General features: G+C 49.3%; 1 protein-coding gene across 2 annotated transcripts; it reads right to left on the bottom strand.

Annotated features, from left to right (window-relative positions):
* Positions 1-3,758: 3,758 nt before the first annotated feature.
* Positions 3,759-21,177, bottom strand: Pdlim4 (PDZ and LIM domain 4). 2 transcript variants are annotated; one of them, XM_090320750.1, is made up of 7 exons: positions 21,041-21,177; positions 14,731-14,882; positions 9,775-9,853; positions 4,941-5,122; positions 4,665-4,828; positions 4,321-4,438; positions 3,759-4,118 (listed from the first exon to the last, which is right to left on the bottom strand). In XM_090320750.1, the coding sequence occupies exons 1-7, from the start codon at positions 21,131-21,133 to the stop codon at positions 3,914-3,916; spliced, it is 993 nt and encodes a 330-aa protein (XP_090176876.1). In that variant the 5' UTR covers positions 21,134-21,177; the 3' UTR covers positions 3,759-3,913. The 2 variants fall into 2 exon arrangements, with proteins under 2 accessions (XP_090176876.1, XP_090176877.1); XM_090320751.1 differs by lacking the exon at positions 4,321-4,438 and having other exon boundaries at positions 3,950-4,118.
* Positions 21,178-27,778: the final 6,601 nt, after the last annotated feature.

Genomic DNA, 27,778 nt, shown 5'->3' with positions numbered 1-27,778 from the left:
TCCTTTTGAGAGGTTAAGTAGGATGCTTGCAGAACTGTCAAGCGGGAGCTAAACGAGAAGATGGTATTAGGTGTGTGTGTGTGTGTGTGTGTGTGTGTGTGTGTGTGTGTGTGTGTGTGTATGCCGGCCCTAGGTCCTTTGCACCTGCCAGTGCTGCTTAGTTAGAAGGGTTGGGCAAGACATACATAATAACTATTGGCTAGCCTCTGACCATGGGCAGGAATGGAAGGGATGGGGCAGAAGGCAAGTAAATGAGAATGGAAAGCCTATGGCTTTGCTCTAGAGGATAATAAAGCTGGGTCCCTAAAGGGTGACTATGAGAAGAAGAAAAGCAGGGTCTTTTGAGCTTGAGGGGTTGGGGGATTTGAAAGGTGAATAGTCTGATGTAACCGGAAGTGAGAGAAAGCAAAGAGGCTATTGGTTAGAAGCATGGGAACTGAGAGCTGCCCTGAAGGCCACTGAACTCTCCACAAGGATTCTGGGTAGGATGGAAAAGTTGGGTGAGGAGAAGGGGATGATGATCAAGTCTTGTTTCCAGGGCCTTTGAGGTAAAGACATGAGGAAGAAGCCAGGCACTGGTGGCTCTCAGGAGGCTGAGATCTGAAGATCACAATCGGAAGCCAGACTGCAGCAGGAAAGTCCATGAGAATTTTATTTCCAATTAAACACCAAAAGCCAGAAGCAGAGCTGTGGCTCAAACGGTAGAGCGCTAACACTGGTAGATATAACTCAGGTTCAGTGTCCAAGTCCTGAAATCAAGACTCCCTGGCCCCACAGACTGGGGACCAGTGACTCTGGTTCCCCTTTTTTTTTTTTTTTTTTTTTTTTTTTTTGCCAGTCCTGGGCTTGAGCTCAGGGCCTGAGCACTGTCCTTGGACTTTCTCAAGGCTAGAGCTCTACCACTTGAGCCTCAGCACCACTTCTGTTTTTTTTCTATGTATGTGGTACCGAGGAATCAAACCTGGGTCTTCATGCATGCTAGGCAAGCACTTTAACCACTAGGCCAAACTCCCGGCCCCTCTGGTTCCCCTTCTTAAAAAAGAACTTTGCTGTCCCCTCATCCCAGGAACGCTGGGCCCCAAAGACCTTATCTCACCAAGCTCCTTCCCAAGCTTTCCACGATCTACCACACACAGTTCTAGTTGGGCCCCAGATGCAAAAGAGATGAGCAAGGACTGCAGCTTGAACCAGAAATGGGTATGTCAGGCTAGCAGCTTTGAGCACCCCTCCACCCTATACACAGCTACTGGGGGACTCAGCTAAGGGGTGCTCTGGTTGCTGCAACCCTGGGGGTTGGGATGGAGCCATGGGGAATGAATGATCTAGGGCGACACATTGTTATTATTGTTTTTGTCAGTCATGGGCCTTGAACTCAGAGCCTGGGTGCTGTCCCTGAGCTCTTCAGCTCAAGGGTGGTGCTCTGCCACTTGCACTTTTCTGGTGGTTTAATGGAGATAAGAGTCTCATAGACTTTCATACCCAGGGTGGCTTTGAACCACCATTCTCAGAACCCAGCCTCCTGAGTAGCTAGGATGACAAAAGTGAGCCCCCAGCGTACAACTCCATCTTAAATGGAGGTTTGTGTGACTTTGATCAGTGCCTCAGTGAATATTCAGGATTTGTGCACAATGCTACAAATTGGGGGGTAGGGACCCTAATGCTCAAAATCTAACCCCTCACAAAATAGAAGAGAGAAGGGCTGGGGAGGAATGCTCAAGTCACTCACAAGGCTGGAATTCCAGTTTTCTCTCTGCTTCCCTTCTCTGGAGATACCCAGTTGGAGCTTTGGAGAAGGGTAAAGAAGGCTTCTTAGAAGGAATTTTCCAGAACCAATTTAATGGGGGAGCATAAGATTGATGAAAAAGGATTGGAAATTAAAAAAAAATCACAAGACGACACGAACAACACCTGAATAAACACAGAAGACGTACACATCATAGCCCTTTGCTGGAAAAGACTCCATACCAGTTCTCTCTCTAGATTTGGGAAAATCTCAGTCACGGTTCAAAGAGATTTATTTTCCCAAAGCCTTGAGTCTAAACTGATCGGAAATGCACATGGATAGATTTAGCATGCTTGTAAGTGAAGAAGAAGAGGAAGGAGTTGCGATTAAACCCTTACATGGGGGTAATTAAATATCTAAATAGTGATTTACCACAGAAGCAGCAGATCAGAATAAAAATGAGGAACAAAGATCCAGACAAGAGGATGAAAAGTTCCTGCCAATCATTAATAAAAAGTTAAATAGTCCCCAGGATAGGGTGAAAAGTTTCAAGTAATTCACATAAGAACTACTATTTTTCCTTTTTTTTTTTTTAACATTAGGGCATAAACTCAAGTCCTCACACTCGTTTGACTTTATTACACTTAAAGCCACTTCTGGCTATTTAGTGGTTAACTGGAGATTAAAGTCTCATAGACTTTTCTGTCCTGACTAACTTGAAATCACAATTCTTAGATCTCAGCTTCTTGAATATCTAGGATTACGGTCAGCAGTGAGCATCCAGCAATACACGTTCAACATTTGTTGCACGGTTAAATGGACATCATAGTCATCAGAGAAATGCCAGATTACAACAACTACACACTCTATTTTACTTATCCAATTTTTTTTTCAAAAATGGCAAACATCCAGTGTTGGCAAGATGGGGAGAAAATAGGTATTACTGCATGTGGAAGGTTAGAATGAGGATTGCTAACAGCCCTTTGTGGTTTGGGATAGCACAAAACTGAAAATACCACACTAGCACACATTATCCAGGTTTGCTAAATAAGTATCAGCAGAGTCAGCTTCTTAACTGGTAGATCCATTAGACCTCGAAGGCAGGATGCCATGATCCATGTAAACAGAACACAGTGCAGTTTATACCATATATATTTTTCTTCTTTTTTTTTGGTGGGTCGGGGGGCTTGAATTTTGGGCCTGGGCACTGTCCCTGAGCTCTTTAGCTCAAGGCTACTGCCCTACCTGTGGAGCCACAGCCCCACTTCCCGTTTTCTAGGGATTAATTGGAGATAAGAGTCTCATTTTCTTTAATGCTTTTTATGCCCATGGTGGCTTTGAATCTCGACCCTCAGATCTCAGCTTCCTAAGTAGCTAGAATGAGAGCATGAGCCACTGAGCCAGGCTCGCTCGCTCTCTCTCACTCTCTCTCTCTCTCTACACACACACACACACACACACACACATATTTTGCTAATCCTGGGCCTTGAACTCAGGGCCTGGGCCCTGTCCTTGGACTTTCTCAAGGCTAGAAGTTTACCACTTGAGTCTCAGCACCATTTCCTGCTTTTTTTCTATATGTGTGGTACCCAGGAATCAAACCCAGGTCTTCGTGCATGCTAGGCAAGTACTCTACCACTAGGCCAAACTCCCAGCCCTCATCAATACATTTTTTTAAGTATGACTCAGGGCCTGGACCTAGTGGCTCACGCCTGTCTTCCTAACTACTCAAGAGGCTGAGATCTGAAGCTCATGGTTCAAAGCCAGTGGGGAAAGAAAGAAAAAACAATGTGTGTGTGTTGGAAGGATGAAAGCGCCAAGGCAGGCTCATTATGCAGGGTCTGGGAGGAGGGGTGTCATTGCTCTTGACTTTGGGGACAGGTGACTTGCTTTGGGACCAAGGCTGTCTTCTTTCTAAAGAACCTCTCACTCTAGAAAAGTCAAGCGCGCCCCCTAGTGGGGAGAGGGAGGGATGACATCTGTCCTGATGTCACTCAGGTCAGACCCCTGGCAGAACCCACACCAGGCCCAGGGCTACTTGGTTTGGCACTGAGGCCAGAGCAGAGGGATCTTTATTAGAAAGGCCGAGGAAATGTATTTACACAGGCCACGCGGGGACAGGCAGTGAAGTAGGGTGGGTGGGGGTGGGACTGATGTTTCCCACACTCCCTCCCCCACCCACCCCGGGGCTCAGACGAGCTCCACCTTGGCGTTGGGGTACACGGCCACTACATCATAGCCCTCGGGGGGTTTGACACGGGCCTTGGCGTGGTTCTCGCAGTACAGCCGCTCGTCCAGGAAGAAGTAGCCCCGCTGCTTGAGGTTCAGGCCGCAGTCGCTGCACATGAAGCACTCGGGGTGATAGAGTTTGTCCCGCGCCTTGACGATGGTGCCCCTATTGGGGGGGAGGGAAGCGTCAGCGTTGGCCACGCCCCGTTGGGATTGACTGACAGGTTCGTGGACACGCCCCTCGGGAGTGACTGACAGATGCTCGGCCACGCCCCCCATGGTTGGTGATTGACAGGTTCCTGGGCACGTCCCCCAGGGGTGACTGACAGGTTCCTGGGAGGCGGAACTGGGGAAATCCAAGTACTCACACGATCCCGTGGCCACAACGCGTGCACTCTGGCAGCCCCTGCAGGCCACTCAATGGGGCGCCCAGCTTGCTGGCAGTGGGCTTGAGGTTCCGGGGGCCACTAGGCCCAGGCCGCTCCCCTGAAACCCAAACAGCAGATGGCATAATGCAGGGGGCAAGGCAGACCAGGATGGGATGTTGCTTCCAGATTCATGATGCCAGGGGTGAGAGGAGAGGGATGGAGGCCCAGGCCAAGTCAAGGTGTGCATGAATGTGCGCGCGCGCATGCGTGTGTGTGTGTGTGTGTGTGTGTGTGTGTAAGAGGGAGTGAGACTGCAGTCAGGGTAAGGTGCAGTGGAGTCTTACCACCTTCGCCAGCCTCCAGCATTCCCTGAAGATAGCGGAAAGAGCCTGACTGCTTGGGTTCCGTGGTGGGGGGCTCAGCTGGCTCCCTTAGCATCCTGTACACCTCTGAGCCCAGGTCCACTCTGCACTCCCGGTTCCTTGGAAGGCCCCTGGCTGGGTCCGCACTAAGCAGGAGGAAAAAAAAAAAAAGAATGGAGACTGGTCTAGAAGAGAAGATGCATGGGATAAGAGCTTCTGATGGGCTCTGGATATGGCTTCGAGTCTCTTATCAAGTACCTGGGTGGTGGAGACACGTGCAGGTTGCTCATCTGTGCTGGCAGGTTAACCTCATTGCTGCTGCCATTGTGAGGGAGTGGAAGGCGAGGTGACTGGCCATACAGTGATCCCAGGCCTGGTCGGTTCTCTTCTGGCCCAATTCCTGTGGCTGAGGGCCGCCTGCTGGTCACAGGACTGCCATCCTATGAGAGTGAGACCTAAGATACTGGGAGAATCTCTGGCCCATGATCATTCTTTCACCTCACCCTTTCCTGCCAGGCCTCAGAGGCTGGCTGGCTACTCTACCATAGCATCTCTAGCTAGTCTTTAGGTGCCAGTGTCTAGTTATGCACCATGGAATGGGGTCTATGGAGAAATGTTGAGCCCAAGGCCTGGTTCAGCCACTGCATAACTGACAAATGCTTGTGGAAAGTCAGACACAAACACTGGAGTATCTGGGTTTCAAGACTGTGTTGGAAAAGCCATAGTATTGAGGTTTGTACTAAGAAGTCTTGTGCTTGCTAAGCAGGTACTTTACTACTTGACCCACAGCTAACCTTTTTGGTAGAGTTGGGGATTGGTATTGCTGCTTTTGTTTAGAGATAGCCTGGACTATGATCCTCCTATTTAGACCTCTTAAGTAGCAGAGACCACAGGCATGCACAACTCATTCTCACTAGCTGAGATCAGTCTTTTTTATTCTGCCTAAGAGCATCTTAAATCTTCATCTTCTCAAATTCTACTTCTTGAGTGGCTGGGATTACAGCTATAAGCAATGGCCTCTAGTTCTAAGAAGGCTCTTTAAGACTGATATGGCGACAGTAAAGTGTGTGGCTTCTTAGCAGATATGGTCTTGGTGCTGCTAAAACTATTCAAAGTACCTGGTGGGCTCCGGACCAGAACATAACAAGGTAACATTTGCCCTATAGCCAGAAAGGGTCCTAAATAGATGTAGAGAAGCTTCAGAGAGTGCTCTGAGGCCCAAGAGTGCTGTTGTGAGGTAATCCTCTCTGGATCTGAGCCTGCACCCCATTTCCTGCTCCCCAGCCTACGGTTGTGTGTGTGTGTGTGTGTGTATGTGTGTGTGTGTGTGTGTGTGTTGGCTCTGGAGCTTGAACTGATGGTCTGGGCTCTATCCTTGAGTTTTTGTGCTCCAGGCTTGCTCTCTACCACTTGAGCCATAATTCCATTTGTGGCTTTTATTTTGGAGGGAGGGAGGGTAGTTACTTGGAGATAAGAATGTTCTGTACTTTTCCTATCCAGGCTTGCCTCAAACGGTGATCCTCAGAGCTCAGTCTCTTGAGTAGCTAGTATTACAGATGTAAGCCACTGGTTGCCTAACAAACAGTCTACCTACACACACCCAATAACACGGACATGGTAACATGGATTTGCATCCATCACAGATCATTCGAGGGTGAAGCTCAAATCCAGGCCAAGGGGTAGGTCTCAGCCTTAGCTTGGGAGGTGGTAGGTAAATCTCTTTGTGCTCCAATGGGACAGGAAACCTAGATGGAGAGGAAAGGACATCTATCCTAGTAGGAAAGAGCCCAGCTTGGACTCAGGAAACCTCTAACTGCATAGTCAGGCACATGAGGCTATAACCTAACTGTCCCCTTTCTCTGAAGGGGCCTCATTTAGGGGACTCTTCCTCATTTTTCCCACTACGACAAAGAATACATTGCTGCCTGGGTAGGGGCTTATGGATGCAGCAGCAGCAGCCACAGCAGCAATATCCTAATTAGGCCCAACAAAAGCCCCTTAGAAACCTGAGCAGTGTCACACATGTGTCTGCCGGGCAGGCAGGCAGGCAGGCAGGCAGGCAGGCAGCAGGCAGGCAGGCAGGGCTGGCCTCTAATGGAGACCAGATGGGCTGTGGTCTGTGGGGGTGGGGCTGGGCCTAGGGTAGAGGCTTCAATGAAAAGGGGGGAGTGGGGGTTGAGGAACCAGAGCTTAGGAAGAGGGAGGCCCTCTCTCACTCCCACCCAGCAGGGTGTGGGAGCCCATTGCAAGGTCACCAATGAGCCATTGCCCCTCCTGTGGCCACCCATGTAGTGACCTCTCTAGGTCTGATCTCAGTGGTTCAGATGTCCATTTTTGATCCAGTCCTGGCTCCATCATGTACTAACTTGGCAAATCACATTGCTGTTCTGAACCTCTCAGGCTCTTCCACTGTGAACTGGGGGATGTGACCCTTTCCATAGCATAGGTTCCTTCTGGGGAATGGCAGTAAGACCATTACCTATAAAGCGCTTCACATGGGTGCGTGGCATACAGCAAAGGCCCCATCGGGTGAAGGACTGTCCTGGCAATTGCTGAGTCCCAGATTCCACTCTCTGTGTTCCCTTTGTATCACATGCTTCCTGTTTTCTCCACAGGCTTGTGGCTGATTTGCTTGCTGAAGGGTTATTGAGCTTTTCAGCAGAAATGATCCGATTGCTCACCCAGCTCTCACATGACTGAAGACAGAATCTAGTCGGGGTGTGGTAACACATGCCTGTAATCCCAGCACTTAGAGGCTGGAGGATTACAAGTCTGAGATTTGTCACACACACACACACACACACACACACACACGGTGCTGGTGGCTCACCCCTATCATCCTAACTACTCAGGAAGCTGAGATCTGAGGAGCATGGTTCAAAGCCAGCCTGAGCACCGAACTCCAAGATCTCTAATGAGCCACCAGAAAACTGGAAGTGGTGCTGTGGCTCGAGTTACCTCTTGAACACTAGGCTTGAGCTGAGGACAGTGCCCAGTCCCAGGGTTCAAGTCCCATTACCACCACCACCAACAACAAAAAGAGGATCTAGCACACTCAAATGAATAGAGGTGACTGTCCCCTCTAGATGGGCTGGTAGCCCTCCCTAGGGCTGAGTGCTAAACTGGAGAAGAGGCTGGGTATGCACTCGTCACCTACTCCACCAGGCTTGTTTCTTCTCATCTCCAGAACTTAACTTCAAGGCTTTCCAGGCCTTATTTATCCCATCACTTGGTTTCTCCCTCGTGGAAAAGCTCACTGTTGGCACATGAGAAGGTCTTCAAGAAGACTGTCGTCTCCCAAATCCTGCAGGGTAAGTGGGGCCTGAACATGTCATTAACCTCAGCCTGTCCCACTTGCAGACACCTGGCAGGAGTGACTTGTGTTGGTCCTGGGGCTAATAATGACTCCATTTCCTTTCACACACGCAGAGGGTGAGAGCAAGATGGGGACAATGAGGCCTGTGTCTTGTTTGGTGAGGACATAGCCTCGGCAAGGGTGGAGGAGGGGTGTTTTTGTCACCACCCATGGAATCCATGACCTTTTCAGTACAAAAGGGGAGTAAAAGCTAGCGAGGGCTACTTTGTCACTAATGGGGGAAAAAAAAAAAATCTCTCGCCATCAGTTGGCGCATGCGCAGCTTACTCTTCCAATGAGTCAGTAGAGGCTAAATGTAGAGGAAGGAGGACTAAACTCTATAGGCCCCAGGCTCCCAGACCCATTAGCCCGGAGCTTCTGATGGAAATGGAAACATGGCTGAGCTTCAGTTCCCAGAGCTTGGGCTTCAATCCTAGCATTGCTACCTCTCAGGGGCAATGGTAGGCCTGCCCTTAAGCCTAGCTGGTTTGTTTTTTTTTTTTTTTTAAATCAAATTGCCTCCTGCCTTCTCCCCAGAGCCTTCAGGCCATGAGGAGACAAAGATGTGATTATGAATCCCTTTAAGAATAGCTGAGGTTGCTGACAGGGAGCCCAATAGTTTCTTGATGGCCTAGCCACTCCTCCCCACCCCAACGTCATCCCTGGCCTTTTTCTGTTCTCTCACCCTTTCCACCTGCCTTCCTCCCCCTGAGCTTTTCTGAATGGATAGTAGAGTCTCCTCACCCTCACCTCGGGACCTTCCTGAGCACACTTCCGCTGTCCATGCTCCTCCACCCACCTTATTTTTCCTAGGTCTTCAGGTCTGGGTTCAGATACTCCTCCTCCAGGAAGCCCTCTGTGACCTCTGACTCAGTCACATGCTTTCTCTGTGTGACTTTGGCCCCTGACTTCCCCTGTCCTAGGGCCTCTTCATGGCTCTGCCAGCACAGGCATTCCATGACCATGGTAAATATCTGGCCTGAGGGATGTCACATGAGGAAAAGCAGCAAGCAGGTATCAGAGCCAAGAGGGGGACTACTGGTGAGGAAGGGGTCAGGATGTGTGTGTGTCTGTGTCTGTGTGTGTCTGTGTCTGTGTGCTGGTCCTGGGGCTTAAACTCAGGGTCTGAGTGCAGGGTCTTTTGTGCTTTAAGCTAGTACTGTATCCCTTGAGCTTCACTTCCAGCATTTTGGTAGTGCCACTTTTAGCTTTGGGGTAGTTAATTAGATATAAAAAAAAAACAAAGCCATGGTTGTGACTTCAGTCCTAAACACACAAAAAAAAGATTAAGCAGACTGTAGCCTAATTACATGACAGGTTAGCAAGGAGAGGACTTCTGTCTTAGACAAAATGGGATAAAAAGGAATATTCCCTGGTATGGGATCATGCAATAGCTTGAGGCTGACATCTTCTATGAAGTTTGTCGACTGCTTCCTGATCTAGCAATGCTAGAAAACCCAAAGTGAACTCTAACTTGATCAACAGAAACCCTGGGCCAAAGTTTCTGTCCTAGACCACTGTCTAGAACCCTGGATTGCCTAGAGTAGAGACAGAGCCCCTAGCATCTGAGAAACATGGGACAGAATATTCTAGAGAAGCTTCCTGATTCAGCCTCTGTCTTGGGCATCTGCGAACTATGGTGGGCATAGCTAGTATGGGCAAAGCCCTGGACGGGCCTGATTCCTTTGCCCTGGGCTCACTCTGAGCCAGGCCAGGTCAGGTGTTATCTGTACATACCTGAACTTCAGGGTCAACATGAATCCTGTGTGCCTGAGCCTTCTCGTCTGGGGGACTGGGCCAGTTCTTGTTCTCAGGCCTATGGGAGAAATTGGGATAGTCAGATATATCTGTCTTCTGTATTCATCATGCCCAAGAACCAGGGTTAAATCACCCCAAGTGCTTTCCTAATTCACCACAGTGGTACCTGCTGTCAAAAAGAGCCACAAGCCCAGATCTGCCATCCTCAGGTGCTGTTGCCTTTTACTACCAACAGCCTGTCTTTCTCATGTCCAGTTTCTGGAGTGGCTGCAGCAGAGGCCCTGAAGCTCTACCCTCTCTGTGGCTCTGTTACAGTGGCCTCAGCTAGTGGCAGGCCAGGCCTCACACATGGATTCGGCTAGAAGCCCATCCACTCATCCCTTGGCTATCCCCAGCCTCCAGCTGGGGCCTGGGGTCAAGCTCTTGGGGAGGTGAAATGGAGCCTCCGAAGGGAACACCTCCCTTTTGGCTTCTGCCTCAGCCCAGCCCGGCAGAATCATCACCGCTGATGTCTGCCCAGCCCAGATGGGAAACAGGCCATTAGGAAATTCCTGCTTCGCCATAGAAACCAAAAGCCAAACACCACTCAGGAGGGAGAAAACATCATAAACCTGCCATAAGCAGGCCAGGCGGGGCCTACTACTGTGGGATTAGGGCCTACTCCTGGGGTTCAGTAGCTTTGTGAGAAGGTAAATCAGAGAAGTGTGTGGACTCTAGATTGGTAATCAGTGTGAAATGAGGCTGGTAAGACCAAAGAGAAACTGCCTCCCCTCACAACCCAGAACCCCCTGCTGGGACTTCTAAAGTTCTCACCCCTGGCCTAGCACTCCATCCTGCCTTTCTTTGTGGGCTGAGGGATCTGACAATCTGTATCTAAAGACCAAACTGGCTCTGTACGTCCTTTCCTCTGCCCCCTACTTGGTCGGCTAAAGTTTACCTCTCTGCCTCACAGTATTCCTCTGGCCTTCTGTCTGTAACTCCTTTAGCTAGACTTTTGGAGACTGCTTCCTTCATAGCTCTAATTGTATCTTCTATTAAGTTTGAAAATCTTGTGTGGCTAACTGGCATTATATTTCTTCAGAATTCTGTACTCTGGGAAGTATAAGTCTGAGGTTGGAGCATCAGAGGGCACAAAGTGCCCAGAGCCATGAAGCTGAAGACGTAGATAAGAATGAAGGGCTGGGCAGGAAATTTGGCCTAGTGGTAGAGTACTTGCCAAGCATGCACAAAGACCTATGTTCGATTCCTTAGTACCACATACATAGAAAAAGCCAGAAGTGGTGCTGTGGCTCAAGTGGCAGACCACTAGCCTTGAGAAAGCCCATGGACAGTGCTCTGGCCCTGAGTTCAAGCCCCAGGACTGTCACATACAGACACAGACATATACAGGGGGTGGCGGTTGAAGGATTTAATTTTGTGTTAACCCTTAACTCCCCTCTCAGGCCTCCATTTCAGGAGTGGGGCAAGTGACTCCATCTGTCTACATGTAAACAAGTAAGAAGCTGTACCTTGTGAAGTTGTACCTTGGACATTTACTCTAGCCCCTCATTAGGTTGACCCTCTGCAGAGGCCTTGTTCCAGGAAGCCCAGTACAGCAGGCATAATAGGGAGTGTGGGTAGAGAAGGAATATTGGGCCAGAGGGTCAAGATAACCCCCAGATTCAGTGTGTGACGGTTGTCTGATAGGCAGGAGGTTAGGTTTCAGGTTTTTACATTGTCTAAGTAGCTTGGTACTTCCTTACTTCTCAATGGTCAAATCATAAAGCATTTCTCATCCTGGAGTGGAGAAAATCCAGGGTTTGGAGGGTAAAGCATTTGTTATAAGACAGCATGGACTGGGACCCAGCTCTGTGTGTGTGTGTGTGTGTGTGTGTGTGTGTGTGTGTGTGTGTGTGTATGCATGTGCCAGTCCTGGGGCTTGAACTCAGGGCCTGGGCACTGTCCCTGAGATTTTTGGTTCAAGGCTAGCACTCTACCACTGGAGCCACAGTTCCATTTCTGGGGTTTTTTTTGTGGGGGGGGTGATGTTTAATTAGAGATAAAAATCTCATGGACTTTTCTGCCTGGGCTGGCTTTGAACTGTGATCCTTAGATTTCAGCCTCCTGAGTAGCTAGGATGACAGGTAAGAGCTACCAGCTCCTGGCTAGGAGCCCAGCTCTGTATCTGGACAGAATGCTTCCCCATCTGCTTCACAGCCAGATGGCATTTTGGAAAGTGCCACTCCCAGAATGCAACAGGTCAATGGCCCTCTGGCTCCATCCAAGCCTAGTTTGGAACAAATGAGTAGGGAGGGAAGGAAGGAAAAGGGAGACCTCCACCCGCTACCCTCTCTGACATCATTCTCTCTGGGAATCTCCTGACTCAGGCTGCTGTTAGCCTCCCTGATTCCACCACCATCAGGGCTGCCCTTGTTCCGAGAGACAGCAAAGCCGGAGGTGAGTCAGGGCCCAGGAACCCAGCCAGGCTGGGAAGCCTCAGAGGCCACTGTGGGCATAACAGTGCTGATTCTTTCCCCTAAACAGCTGTGCCTCGGCCTGGAAGACAGTGATGAACGTGATTCTCTTTTATGGGAAAGGAAACCCAGGCTAAAGCAGGTCACCTGGGTACCTAAGTGCCCAGTCTAGCTGAAGACCAGCTCTACTGAACTCCAAAGCTGGCTGTCCTCGATATGTGCCAAATAAAATATACCAGGCTCTTGATTTGCAGCTGGGCTTACTCAGTCCCACAAAGGCACAGCCAAGAGCCCTGAACCTTCAGACTAGTTCATGGGCTAATCCCAAAAGGGCTATCTCAACTTTCTGGGCCGGGAAGGTGGATTAGTGGTAGAATGCTTGCCTAGTATGCGTGAAGCCCTGGATTTGATCCCTCAGTACCATATAAACAGAAAAGGCCAGAAATGGAGTTGTGGCTCAAGTGGTAGAGTGCTAGCTTTGAACAAAAAAAGATCAGGGCCAGTGCTCAGGCCCTGTGTTCAAACCCCAGCACTGGCCCATCTCCACCCCCCCAACCCACCAAAAATAAAACCCCTCCAAACTCCAAAACTTTCTTCCTGCCAGGTATCAGTGGCTCACACCTTTAATCCTAGCTACTCAGGAGACTGAGTCTGAGGACTGTAGCTGTAATCCAAAGCCATCCTGGACAGAAATAAATGTCTGTGAGATTCTTAGGTCCAATGATTCACCAAAAAAAACCCCAAACAAACAAACAAACAAAAATCAGAAGTGTGGCTGTGTCTCAAAGCGGTAGAGCACTAGGTCTTGAGTGAAAAAGCTTAGGGATAGTAGCCAGGCCCTGAGTTCAAGCCCCACAATATAAGGAAGAAAGAGAAGCAGGGTAAGGGGAGATGGGGGACATAAAAAGGGAGGGAAGGAAAGAAGGAAGAAGGAAGGGAGGGAGGGAGAGAGGAGGGAAGGAAGGAAGCAAGGGTAGAAGGAGAAAGAAAAGAAAAAAAGAGCTTTCCTAACATATTTAAAGGTCCTGAGCCCTGCCAGCTCTAAGTCATGGTTAGCCGTGCTGTGGTTTGATGGCAGTTTCACCCACACACTTCCACGGGGGGTCGTGGAAAGTCCCTATTGGTGGCAAATATGGCAGAGCTGAGCAGTTCGTTATGTCTGACTTCACATCCAGGCAGGGAAATGGGGCGGGGAGATCTCATTCAGCTAGGATAAGGCCCAACTAACTGCCTGTCAGAGCCAACTTATGACCCAGGACTTGAGCAAGGCACAGAAACTGGACCTTTCATTCTAGTCCTGTCTATAGGGCACAAGTGGGGCCCAGTGATTTGCTTTCTTCCCCAGATGGTGGGCCACACAGCATTATATGGATTCTCATTCTAAATCCTGTTTAGATACAGCAGAGGCATGGTGGGGACAACTGAGTTAGGGTACTATAGAGTTTATAGGAGTGACTGGTAGCCAAGGAGAGAGACTGAAGGAAAAAAGGGAGGAAGAGAAGGGAGAAGAGACAGACAGAAACAGAGAGGTAGAGATAGACATGCAGAGACAGAGAGATAGAGACAAAGACAAAGAACAGTTGTCACCAAATTTTGCTTCTCAATCACTTGCTGTGCTTTTAAGCAACCTCTAACTTTCCTAGGCTTCAATTGTCCAATTTGCATAGCAGGGCCTCCAGTGAGTTTTACCTCTTAGCTTCAGTTTAAGAGTAAATGGGAGTTTGGCCTAGTGGTAGAGTGCTTGCCTAGCATGCATGAAGACCCGGGTTCGATTCCTTGGTACCACATACATAGAAAAAAGCCAGATGTGGTGCTGTGGCTCAAGTGGTAGAGCTCTAGCCTTGAGAAAACTCAAGGACAGTGCTCAGGCCCTGAGCCCAAGCCTAGGACTGGCAAAAAAAAAAAAGAAGAAAAGAAAAAGAGTAAATAGGGGAGGAAAAAGATGGAAGTAAAGCCTCCAGAAGTGATACTGAACCAGTTTTCTTTTTTTTTTCTTTTTTACTTTGTCAGTTGTGAAGCTTAAACTCTGGGCTTGGGCGCTGTACCTGAGCTCTTCAGCTCAAGGCTAGCGCCCTACTACTTTGAGCCACAGCGCTACTTCCAGTTTTCTGGTGGTTCATTGGCGATACGAGTTTCATGAACTTTTGTGCCCAGGCTGGCTTTGAACAGCGATCCTCAGCTCTCAGCCCCCTGAATAGCTAGGTTGACAGATGTGAGCCACGAGTGCCCGGCCGGAATCTTATTTCTGTTAGGTGATTCTTAGCTTTGAGTTAAAATGAGTTGGGTCCTTCCTGAAGCCACCTCAGCTCTCAACAATGGCCTCCCAGGCCTCTGAAAACATTGCTCCCCCAAAAGACTAGGATAGGGTATCTGAGAAGAGAGGTAGAGAAGCTGTGTGAGATCTAGATCATCTAGGACTCTGTTGTCCCAGCACCACCCGCGTCCTCTGGTCCCAAACTCCTGGCCCAGCGTGTGTGTGTACCTGCTCACAGACAGTGTGAGGTGATCCTGGCAGCCTTTGATGCGGTTCTGCGCCTCCAGGTGTGTCATGAGCTCTGTGCTTTCGCCATTAATGGCCTGAATCAGGTCTCCTGGGCACAGCGAAGCAAGTTCAGCCTTGCTGCCAGCATGGACCTGTAGGTAGAAAAGCTAGATGATTTACACAGCCATTATGTGGCCCAGCTGCCCTATGCCCATCTGGCCATAGTGTGGCCTCGCTGCCAGTGTGATTTGTAGGTGGGCATCTTGTGGTAGCCTCTGCTTTTTTTTTTTTTTTGTCCAGTCCAGGACCTGAGCACTGTCCTTGAGCTTTCTCCAGGCTAGCACTCTACCACTTGAGTCACAGCACCACTTCTGCCTTTTTCTATGTATGTGGTACCGAGGAATTGAACTCAGGGTTTCGTTCATGCTAAGCAAACACTCTACCACTAGGCCAAACTCCCAGTGCTTAGTCTCTGCTTTAAACAAAACAATCATTGCTTGGCACTCGTAGCTCCCACTTATAATCCTAGTCAGTTGGAAGGCTGAGATCCTGAAAATCCAAGGTCAAAGCCAATAGTAGCACCTGGAGGAGGCCTAGAAAGGTGTGAAGGTGTGTGGGAGGGTATTTCTTTTTTTTTTTTTTTTGCCAGTCCTGGGCTTGAGCTCAGCGCTTGAGCACTGTCCTTGGACTTTCTCAAGGCTAGAGCTCTACCACTTGAGCCTCAACACCACTTCCGGCTTTTTGCTATGTATGTGGGGTACTGAGGAATTGAACCCGGGTCTTCGTGTATGCTAGGCAAGCACTCTACCACTAGGCCAAACTCCCGGCCCAAGGGAGGGTATTTTTGTGGCCTGGGACAAATGGAATGTCACTCTGGCAACCTGTATATATACCCCAAGAGAGGCAAGGGACAGACACAGATGCTTACATCTGTGTATTTAATATATACAGAGCTTAGTAGTAGAGTGCTTGCTTAGCATTCATGAAGGATTCCATTCCTCAGTACCACACACACAGAAAAAAACTGGAAGTGTCACTGCAGCTCAAGTGGTCGAGAACTAACCTTGAGCAAAAGATACTCAGAGACAGTTCCCAGGCCCTGAATTCAAGCTCCAGGACTGGCAAAATAAATAAAAATAAAATTAATATGTATACCTATATTTACACACAGAGCATGGACATGTCACAAATGTTTCACACACACAATGCCCCACCCAATCATCTCATTTATTTGACTTTGCCACTCAAGTTAATGCATAATTTTCCACTCTTCCCCAATACCCTGTTCTCAGATCAGCTAAACACTTTCTAGGGACTTTCGGGCACTAGTGCTTCTCTTCAAGCTTCCACAAATGCCCAGAACAATCTTTTCTTAATTTTTATTTCAGTACTGAGATTCAAACTCAGAACCTGCTTTTAACTTGCTCGGCACTTGAATCATGCCCTTTTTGTGCTTTAGTTATTATTTTTCTTTTTCAGATAGGGTCTCCCGCTTTTGCCCCTCTTGGTCTAGGATTAGATCTTCCCATCAGTCCCTCCTACCTAGCTGGTATCACCAGGCTTGATGAGGTGAGGGTTTTGCTGTTTTGCTCAGTCTGGCCTTGAACTGTGTAATCTGCCTCCTGAATAGTTGGGATTACCACTGTGTGTTACTGGACATTCTCTCCTTTGATTCTCAAATCTGCTCACTAGCTTATCCAATTTTCTCCCTCAGGTCTCGGCATAGAGGCCTCTTCATTGTGGTATTCTGTGTGGGCCATTAGCATATTTGTTTTACATTGTTAAAGCCTTGTTACAATTTAAGGGAAGAAGTCTAGACATTTCTTCCATAGCCAAGTACAGAGTTGCAATGGCCAGCCTGCACTGTAGGTCACAAGGTCACCTTCACTTCCCCTTCAGGGTCCCCCAGTGTCACTATCACCCTCACAAGGTCAGGCTGTGTTCATATTTGAAAAGTACAATGTCGGTCATCTGACAAGAACCACGTGAGAGAGGAGAACAGATTCACAGAGATCTGAGTAAGCAACCCAGGGAGATTTGGCTCCTCTACTCCATCTTGATTCCAACACAGCCTAGAGAAACAGACTTGAGAGCTAGGCACTGGGTCACTCACACCTGCAATCCTAGCTACACAGGAAGCTGAGATCTGAGGATCGAGGTTCAAAACCAACCCAGGCATTAAAGTCCACGAGACTCCAATTAACCACCAGAAAATCAGAAGTAGTGCTGTGGCTCAAGCGGTAGAGCGCTGAAGAGCTCACGGACAGAGCCCAGGCCAGAGTTCAAGCCCCATGATGGACCAAACAAACAAAACACCAAGAAAAAGACCTGAGGCTTCTTCATTCTTCCTTTGTTTTGGTGCTGGTCCTGGGGGCTTGAATTAAGGGCCTGGGTACTGTCCCTAACTTCCTTTGCTTAAGGCTAACTCTCTACCACTTAAACCACAGCTTAACTTCAAGCTCCCCTCCCACCCTCCCCTAGCCCTTTGGTAGTTTAGTAGCAATAGGATTCTCACAGACTAGGCTAGAAATGTGGTTTAGTAGTAGAGTCCTTGCTTTGAGCAAAAGAAGTTTAGGGATAGTGCCTAGGCCCTGAGTTCAAGTCCCAGGGCTGGCCAAAAAAAAAAAAATAGCCTCACAGACTTTTCTACCTGGGCTGGCTTCGAACGATGATCCTCATATCACAAGTTTCAGAGCTACCAGTGCCCACTACTGGTGCCCAGAAACCGACAGTGTTCTTATTAATAGGGGCAGTGGCTCCTGGAAGCCCAGCCAGCTCAGCTCGGCCAGCTCCCACTAGTGAGGAGACAAAAGCTGAGGTGCTGGAAGTCCTTGGCTAGAGGCCTAGGATGGGCACTGCCCAAGCTGACCTGCCCTGAAATAGTCTGCCTCAAGGAATGTTCTCTTCCAGAGCCAAGCCAGTCCACCATTAATGTTTTCTAGTAAGGCCTGGGCACCTGCATGAGCCTGTCTTCGTGGGGCAGGTGCCCACTTGGCACCATCCCACCCCATTATCTTCTCAAAGCTCTGCTCTAGGCTCCCCTCTCTTTATGGTTAGCTGATCGTGCCAATGTTTTTCCCATAACTAGCTCATGGCAACTTGGGGTCTATAGATGAAGAAAGAGGGACTTGGGGACAGGGGCACTGTGCCCCAGTCCCACAGTGAAGAAGGGGGGGTTAGCTAGCTGCAAGATGACTCAGCCAACACAAGGGGCGCATTCAGGTCCCTGTGGGTGGAGGAAGTTCTTGAAAGCAGGGGCGGCTGGGATGCTGCCAGCCCCATTAAGAGAGGGGAGTTCTGGTCAGAGAGAGAGAGAGAGAGAGAGCATGGGGCCAGGAAATCATGACTTTGTCAAGTGCTTTCACAAGCATTGTCTCATTAATTCCCACGGCAGGCCCATTTCCTAGATGAAGAGACTGACACCTAAAGAAAACACTTGATGGATAAGTGGCTAAGCCAGGATTCCAGCATATAGAGTTCCCATTGAGGAGAAGAGAACACAGGCTAGGTGGCTAGAAGCATCATGAGTGAAGGGAGAATGGGAGAGATAAAGTCAGAGAAGATGTAAGGACCAGAAAACGTGTCAGGCCTTGCAGGCCCAGGTGAGAAACTTACATTTCTCCTGGGGATCAAGAAAGAAATAGTTAGGCAAAGAAGGGTTTGGGCAAAGGAGGTCACAGGATGGAGCAGAATTTGGAGTGATTCGTCTAACAGCTGAATTCAGGATAAACAGGCACAGTGAGGGAGGTTGAGCATGAATCAGTCCTCTTCTCACCTAGAACAGCTGCATCTTCAATCCCTGCTTCACCTTGCCTAGATGGTGTGGTGGGCGGGGAGCCTTAGAGCACCATATTGTCTAAGTCAATCATAGTAAGGCCCAGACAGACCTGGATTCCTGACTCTACTATGTTTCCCCCTGCCTCAGTGTCCCCATCTATAATGCAAGGTGAAAGTGCTTATTTCTAAGGGCTGTTGAAAGGACTACCTACCTGAGCCACATACCAGAGGCTCACACATGTCGTCCTCTACACACACACACACACACACACACACACATACAGACTACCTGAGTAGTCTGTGACACTTCCACAGGAGGCGGGCATACAGTGATAGTTTTCATTCCAAGGACTGGTTACTGGGGAGATATGGTACCAACACCCATTAGGGTGGCGCCTAGCAAATGTGGATGCTTGGAAAAGGTCAGAACTTATTATGGTCTATCTATGAGGAAGGAGTCTTGAACAGTGTTCCTGACAACCCCTGAGATATCCTGAAGGATTATATTAAGTCTTAGATCTGCCTGCCCACCTGAAGCTGTCCCTTCTTTCCCAGCTCTGGGTAGAGGAGATGCCTGGTAAAACCCGGGGGGGGGGGATTGCACTAGATCTTGAGCCCCTTTGATGAGGACACTCCCCACATGTCAGTGTCTGCAGTCTTGCCCCTGAGGTATCTGCTAGGCAAGTTATGGCCTGTGCCTCCTTAGCCCTGTAAATCTTCCCAGATCCTACTCAAAATCCAAGCTCAGTCATCCAGGCACCTTTGGTTGGACCTGAGCTGCTGTTATGGCTTTGGCAAGGGAGGGCAGGGAAGGGTGGAAGTAAGAGGGGGAGGTTCTTTTCCAGGCAACCTTTTTTCCTAGACTGCTTGCTAGCCAGGGGCCTCCATCCTGATCTGTGCCAAACAAGGCCACCACTGCTTTCCAATGGGATGTGTGGGGAGGCCTTTCCTAGGCAGACAGGCAGCCGCGTGGGCAGCAGATGTCTCAGCTCCCTGTCGCCACTCAGCCTGTCAGCGGCCTCACACCCAGGGTGCCTGGCCTGCTGGCCAGCCTAGCACCCCATCAGCCCTCCTCTGTGGACACACACACACACACACACACACACACACACACACCAGGATCCCTCAAGGAACTGGGGATGAGTTGAAGACCCACCTCCCTCAGCCCTCAGGGACCTGGTGTTGAGGGCAGATGTGAGAAGACAGCTGGCCCTGCCCGTCACTCTAGGTTCCAGAAAGAGGAATCTGTGAATCCACACTCCACCCAGTACCCACCCCTTCCCAAGAACTAGGAAAGAAAGAAAGAGGGGGGGGGGGTGAGCCTTTGAAACTCAACTTAGTGCCCAGGATAAGAGAAGGTAAGAAGCCAGCGGCAGGTGGCCCTGTTTATTCTCCAAACATGAGTCCCCAAATACTCAAGCAACCTCTGTGGCTCATACTCGCATTTTCTGATCCCTCCAGACTAGGAACCATTAAGGGCAGAGCCCTGGTTCTCCCTGCTTCTGTCCTCTTGGCTAGGGACCCCCAAAGAGCAGGGCCTGAGTCTGTTCTTTTGCCCCTTTCTCAGACAAGGGAATCCTAAGATGGCCCAGGATCTTGTCTCTTCTGGTTACTGGGTCTGCCATGGGTCCCCAGGCTCCTTCCTTACGCCCTTGCAATAAGGAGTCAACTCCTCAGGATTGTTCCCCCATCTTTTTCCTCCTGTGTCCCACACTTGGGGTCTCTAAGGGAGGGGGGCTGAGGGCAGTCTTAGCCTCTGGCCTTGTTCTTGATTTGTAGAGTGAAGGCCTCACACCTCTTAGTTTTTTCTGGAAGCCAAAAAACAACAACAAAAATACCTTCTGATTATTTCACCTTAGGGTGACTTGCGGTCACTGAAGGTAGACTAGGATGTGTGGACTCTCAGATGGAGGGAGAACCCCAGACCTTCTTTGGGGGAGGGGGATGACACCCAGCCCTGCATAGAGAAACCTCAGATAGGTAAAAGGGGCTCTCAGTCACCCCCTCCCCAAATCTTCAGGCAAAGGGTTGGGGTGTTAAGGAGTGTTTCCCTCTGTCCGGATCTCTGGCTCAGGAACTATGGGTTTTCCCCAGGCCCATCGTGTTTCTCTTCTCCTCCATCCCCCCCTCCCCTCCACCATCCCCCAATCTAAAGGAGGCCAGGAAGGAGGCTGGCGTGTGAATTCTTGGGGACATTCCCCACCCCAAAAGAGCAAAGCAGACCCGGTGGGAAGGGGGAGAGGAGTGGGACGACGCGGCTGGACTGGAAGCCCCCCCCCCCCACTCCCTGTTACAGCTCGGAATCAGCCAAATCTGAACTTTAAAACAAACAAACAAAAACCCCACAACTTTGGGCACGTCGGGGATCTGGGTTCTGGGGTTGGGGACACCGCTCCCCCCTCCTCCTCCTCCCATCCACCCCCACCCCAAGACTGAGTGGTGGAGGTGGAGAAGTCTTCGATCTGGGGACCTCCTCGGTCTCCCACCCCCCACCCACCCCCCGACACACACACAAGACACAGTCCGGACTCACCCGGGAGATGGTGAGGGGCGCACTGAAGTCTCGGCCGCCCACCAGGCGGAAGCCCCAGGGCGATGGGCCGCGCAGAGTCACCGAGTGGGACATCGCGGACCCGGAGCCGCAGCCGGACACCGAGGAGCCGTGGCCGCCGCTGCTGCTGCTGCTGCTGCTGCCGCCGGCCCGCCCGCCTGCCGCTGCCGCCGGCCCGCCGCGCCCCGCCCCCGGCCCGCCCGCCCCCGGCCATGCGCCCCCCCTCCGCCGGGCCTCCGCCCCCCGCGCCCCGCGCGCTCGGATTGGCCCCCGCAGCGGCCGGACCCTCCCCTCCCCGGTCTCCACAGCCTGCTGTCCCGAGGCAGGAGGGGAGCGGAGGGAGGGGGGTCACCCACCCAGGGGGGGTCACCCACCCACTTCATGGAGAGACCCCCCCAGATCAAGGGCGGCCCCCGACGTGCGTCGAATCCTCTCGGGAACTCAGGCCCTGGAGAGGATCCTTTGAAGTTTTCTTTTCTTTTCTAGTCAGGGGAGGGATGGAGTGGGGAGGAAAAAAAGAGGTGGGGGGGGGCGCACAGGCCTAGATGGGGGGGCAGGGGATGGGGCCCGCGCCTTGTTTCTCCCATATATCCTCCTTGAGGTCCTGGCTGGCCCAACCTGCAGCTTGGCCTTGGAAACACAGGGCGCAGAGCAGACCTGGGCCAGGGCCACAGACCCGGGATAGGAGCTGGCAGAGGGCCTCTGGGGGGTGGGGGGAAGGGTGTGGACGGTGGGGAGGGTGTAAAAACTGGGGTGTGTGTTGTTGGGGTGGGGTGGTAAAACCAGAAAGATATCCAAACTAATCCAGGAAAGGTCAAGAATGCTGCCTGGAGGAGGTGATGTGTGGCTAGAAGGCGACGTGCTTTTGTCTTCTCTGCTTTTGACTTTGCCACCACCTCCTTCTTGTCTGCGCAGACCTCTCCCGTCTTCCACTGGCCACTCCAGACCCTGACGGGGCCCTTAATTTAGCCAGAATTCTTATTTATTTATTTATTCATTCATTCATTCGTTTTTGCTGGTGGTGGGGCTGTGTGCTGTCCCTGAGCTCTTTTGCTCAAGGCCACTTCTAGCCACAGTTCCACTCCCTGTTTTTTGTTTTTGTTTTTGTTTTTTTATTGTTAATTGGAAATAAGAGGCTCATGAACATTCCTACCCAGGCTGGCTTTGAACTTCAATCCCAGGATTTCAACTTTCCTGGTCCCGTTGGCTTTGAACTGCAATCCTCAGATGTCAGCCTCCTGAGATGACAGGCATGAGATACCGGTGTCCAACAGTTGAACTTTGTTTGTTTTGTTTTGGTATAGGTACTGGGATTTGAACTCTGGCCCCAGGCATTGTGCTTTAGCATTTTCACTCAAGGTTTAGTGCTTTCCCACTTGAGCTACACCTCCACTTTCAGTTTTTGGTGGTTCATTGGAGAGAAGAGTCTCACCCACTTTCCTGCTCAGGCTTGGCTTCGAACCTCAGTCCTTAGATCTCCGTCTTCTGAGTAGCTGGGATTACAGGCCTGAGCCATCCTCCTTTAGAGAACTACATCCTACTTAAGGCCCACACCTTGGGCTCACTCCTGAGGTACCCTGGGGGTGAGGAGGAGAGATTCGTATCAGCTTCGGGCTCTACTGCATCTCTAACTCATTTCCAAAACTCCCTCCAGAAAGTCCCCAGGCTCCATTAGTGGCCTGGTGCCTGAGCGATTGCTGTGTTGTGAATCCCTATTGTGGTGGGACTTCTCCTTAAGGAGAGGCTGAATGGTGACCATTCTAGCCTTACTTCTGGCCTAGTAGCCTTTGTGACTTTGCACATTCCCATCAGGCATCTGTGCTGCAGAGTGTAACCAGGCTGCTTATTGCATCTATCCATCTGTTCGTTCATTCGTTCATTCATTCAACAAATGTGCATTGAGTGCTCTCCATAAACCAAGACTTGTGCCTGCTCAGGGCTGGAGATTGAGATACCCACGAACACAGGGACTGTATCTATTTTATTTGTGTCCCACCAGCACCCAACCTGTCTACTAACATTTCCCATTAATAAAAGTATAATTGTAATAGGAATTGTTATCTTAGTCCTTGGCCGCGATCCAGAGACAAGAAGAGAGGACATGGGGGGAACTTTAGAAGGGTGAAGGTTTTTATTCCTACTGCCTTAGACTCCACACCTAGTGCCTCTGACCTTCAACAGAGTCCCGAGTGGCTCAGGGCATGATGCCCAGGCCTTCTGTGTATGTTGAGGTCTGTCCAAGGTTAGGGCAAACCACAATGCTGTTTTCTTGATGGGCAGGCTGGGCCAGCAGGCTCCAGTAGGACCTGACACCCTTAGGTGATGGATGCCCTTGGGGCCTGCGTCTAGTGGGAGGAGGAAGGAAGCAGTGGGATTAGGAACAGTCTCATTAGGCAAATCAGTCGAGGAGATTGTCCGAAGTTCCATGTACCCATTAACTCAGATGTTGGCCTACTCCATTCTGGCCTGATGGTGGGCTGTTCTCCGCAGGCTTGGCAACTTGGAATTAATTCACCTTTCCCAGGCACCGCTGTTATTCCTCCTTTCCATCAAAGAATGCCCCTGGCATCCAACTATCTGCATCCTAGATGGGGAGTCCATGGCAGCATCCTTGAGAATAGCCAGAGAAGATCACAAAAGGCATCCCCATTCTAGATCCTGTCTAGTCTTGGCTCCAAGCACCAGGGATCCACTTTCCAGATGCCTGTTTGTCAAGGCCAAGGGGAAAGCCTGTGGATTAGAGAAGTAAACTGTCTGTGGAAGGCCACAGCTTGTATGAGAAAGATTGTTTAGGTCTACCTGCTGGGTTAGAACTGGGCTTTGTGCTGGGAGCTAGACCTAGCGGTAGAGTGCTTGCCTAGCATACATGAAGACCCTGGTTGGATCCCTGGTTACCACGTACAGAGAAATAGCTTAATTGGTAGAGTGCTAGCCTTGAGAAAGCCCAGGCCCTGAATTCAAGCCCCAGGACAGACAAAAAAAAGAAAAAAAAGGGAAGAAACAAAAGAAAGGAAGAACTGGGTCTTGTAATAAATGATCTAGGAGCCCTGTGAGTCGGCAAAGATTGGAGGTAGGTGGAGGCAGAGGCACCAGGCCACACCCCCTAGAGAGGTCTGGAGCCGTGTAGCCAATGAGGTGAGTTGGTGACTAATGTACCTTATATTCGGGGAGTACAGGACTCTATGGAGGAGGTAACAAAGCTGGCCTTGAAGCTGTGTTTGCTTCAGTGGAACACACAGAGAAGGGCGTGTCTATGGCAAAGGGTGTTTCCCAGCTCCTGCATTGTGCCATTTAGTCCCTCAAACAAACACATAAAATGTTTCCAGCTTGTGTGTCCAGCCTAGACCTGATAGACTTGACTTTGGAGGAGGGGAGGGATAGTGGGGTGCTTTCTTTCTGGGGTCTGAGGTGTGGGGGTACAAACAGGAACAAAGGGGATTTTTCCCAACTAGGCCCTAGTGACTGGACCCTAGCCAGATTCCAGGGCTAATACAAAAAGCAAGAATCAGTTCTCTTCAGGAAAAGCTCATACAATTTCAAGCCAGTCTACCTGGGGTTTAGATCCTGGGTGAGTGACATGGGCTGTGCCTCTTATAGCAGGAACTTGATGTTTCTCAGCTCTCAACCCTGCACTGGGCACTTTTATGGAGGAAACCAGTCCACTCTGGGCCCTAATAAAGAGGCTGTCAGATGGCTGGGCAGGGACAGATTTCTCAGCTGAGCCAAGAGAGGGTAATGGGAGGGGTTGGGGAGTGTGTGTGCATGTCTGCGGGCACACACATATAGCAAAAGACATGCGTGAGGAGTGGCTTAGCGTAGCCCAGGCAGGAAGGTAACCAAATAGTCTGTCCATGGTGGTAGTGGAAGCTCAAGATCTGGGGTATTGTGCAACTAGGGTCTTGGAAAGGCAGCCTTCAAATGTACCAGGCAGCATTGCTCTTGTACTAGGGGCCCCTTATCCTTTTACCCCACCCACTTTTTTTTTTTTTTTTAAATTCAGGCCAAAGGGGTCAGGCAAGCTGCACAAGATCACTCAGCTTTCCCATCTAGTCTTTCAATTCTACCTATAGCCCCCAAATAGAGGCCCAACCCAGGAGATCTTGGGTTTCCTGTTTCCCCAGGCAACTGGAAGCTTTTTTTTTTTTCTTTCTCTCCTTGTATATCATTCTAGCCACACTAGTCCCTGCATAGAAAAGATGGTTCTTTTGCAAAAACAGCCCCTGGGATGTGTGCTCATTTTCTGCCCTGGAATTCTTGTTGTTTTGTTTTTCATGACTGTCATTCTAACTATTAGAAAGCTGAGCTCTGAGGATCACTGTTCAAAGCTAGTCAGGGCAGGAAAGTCCATGACATTCTTATCTCCAATTAAGTACTAAAAAAAAGCTAGAAGCGCAGCTGTAGCTCAAGTGTTAGAGAGCAAGCCTTGAGCAAAGAGCTCAGTGATCACACCCAGGCCCTGAGTTTAAGCCCTATTATTAATACATACACACACACACACACACACACACACACACACACACACACACACACACACACACAAATGATGTATGGAACATGTTATTGATGCCTGGCTCATTTTTTTTCAACAGATATTTTTTGAGAGGTTCCCCAACTGTGAGGTGATATTATTTCAGGCCTGAATTGTTGAACAATTAAATTGTAACACACATCTATAATACCTGTAAAGGGTTCAATTTCAGGCTCCTGGCTATTTTCCACAGGGTGGAGCCCCTTGACCTCTGTTGCTTATGAATTTTCTCACTGATTTACACTAGACCTCTGAACCCCCTGGGGGTACATGCCCCCACCCCATCTTAGTGGAGAGAGGATTTGAAGGCTCGCTAATATCCACCTACCTCATCTTTTCTTCACTTCTCAGTGAAGTGCTTTGCCTAGAAGTGGCACCCATCATTGCCCACACTGGCGAGGATGAGCTAAGCTGACTTCGCCTAAAGATCTCAACTGTGACCATCTGGTATATGATCCTGGCCGCCCAGGGTGCTGGGAGAATGGGACAGAGCCATGGCACTAGATTCCAGTAACTGCCAGCTGGCCCAGAGGTCTGGGAATCCAGCTGCAAGACACCATGGAGATTAAATCGGAAGAACCAGATTCAAGCTACTGGGATGGGGGGGTGGTAAAGCTGGGCTAAGGCTGCTGGAGGCCCATTGTGTGAATGAACTGGAACAGGACTCATGAAGCAGTCTCCTGTTTTGGGTGGCTGTGTTTTGGCTCCCCAGAATCTTCCAAAATATGAGGATCACAGTTTAGATCCAGGCAGGACATGAAAGTCCATGAGACTCTAATCTCCAATGAACCACCCGAAAATCTGAAGTGGCTCTATGGCTCCACTAAAGCACTAGCTTTGAGCTGAAGAGCTCAGAGATAGCACCCAGGCCTACAGTTCAAGCCCTACAACCACCACCAACAAAAATGAAGCCAGGTTGCTCGAAGAGAATGGAAAAAGGAGAATTTCTACATGCTGAGAATTAGACAACAAGCGGTCATCTATGGAAACAGGAAGAAAAATTAGAAGTGGGGGGAGATCTGGGTTGGAGGCACATTGAAAATTGGAAAGTGCCTAGTATTTTGGGGACCAACAGGCTCTGAGAAGTAGCTGTGGAGAGGATTAAGATAAGTTGACTACAAAGAGCCATGGCATAACACTTTGAAGCGTGAACTATTGTTGGCCCAGAGAAGGAACACCAACATTCTTCCTCAGTGAACCATGGTATTCCAAAGCCAGGGAGAGCCTTCACACAGCCTTGTGAAACATCTATTGTTCTAATATGAGTAATAGTCCCTTTAAGAAAATGGCAGACCAAACTAATGGGTGAATGTGGACATTTGATTTCCATAGCGGGTTAAAATACTATTGGCTAAAAGGTGAGCAAATAAAGCAGTGATACTAGAGTATCACATTTTCACTGTGTTGAAAATGAACTCTAAAACTTGTGTGTGGAAACTAAGAGGGGAAAACGTGGAGAGAGTGAGGGAAGGGTTGACATTGTCTGAAAAGAAATGTACTCATTACCTGCTTAGGTAACTGTAACCCCTCTGTGCAGCATCTTTATAAAACAATAAAAAGTAAAGCAAAATCAAAAATAAACATTGTTGGCAACTTGAGGACTGCTCCCCCTGACTTGAATTATAAACTGAACATTTTAATATAAAATGATTGCAATACCAAATTAAAAAGGAGAAAGAAACCTAGCAATATCTCAGAAGGCATTTGATAAAATTCATCAGCCATCCCCACAAAAATGTAGAAAGCCATGGACAGAAGGAAATGTTCTTAACATTTTTGAAGAATGCGTATTGGAAAACAAGAGCCAATATTTAACTTCATAGCCTAGTTGTTTCCAGAAATGTGGAAATTCAATCACTGCTATTGTTTAGTTCTATTCCAGAGGTCCCAACTAGGACAATAAAGTGAAAAGAAGAAACAAGGGATACATAAAGAAAATAAATAATAAGGGATAAAAATAAAAAGAATCACTGTTTGAAGATGTTAATAATCATCCCTCTATAATGGGGGGGATCCAGTTGGATAGAGCTGAATAAAACACATTCATATGTATTTTATGGATATGGATAAGATTTTAATAGTTTTTCAAAATGTGAAGTCATAACTAATTTTAAAACATAACGCAAATAATTTACTACTCACAACAGTGAAGCATAAAGTGATCTAGAACTGAATTTAGGGCATATGAAAGG

This window comes from Megascapheus bottae, chromosome 29 (assembly GCF_031878675.1).
Source record: "Megascapheus bottae isolate mThoBot1 chromosome 29, mThoBot2.hap1, whole genome shotgun sequence".
NCBI lineage: Eukaryota > Metazoa > Chordata > Mammalia > Rodentia > Geomyidae > Megascapheus > Megascapheus bottae.
The sequence above is the reverse complement of the archived record's forward strand: the minus strand, read 5'-3'. Positions and strand labels throughout refer to the sequence as shown.

Excerpts from the sequence above, each read along its gene's own strand:
- Pdlim4 (XM_090320750.1), bottom strand. The coding sequence starts at position 21,133 with ATGTCCCACTCGGTGACTCTGCGCGGCCCATCGCCCTGGGGCTTCCGC. Across the intron at positions 14,883-21,040 it reads CGCCCCTCACCATCTCCCGG|GTCCATGCTGGCAGCAAGGC; the intron begins GTGAGTCCGGAC and ends TTCTACCTACAG. Across the intron at positions 4,829-4,940 it reads CACGTGTCTCCACCACCCAG|TGCGGACCCAGCCAGGGGCC; the intron begins GTACTTGATAAG and ends CCTCCTGCTTAG.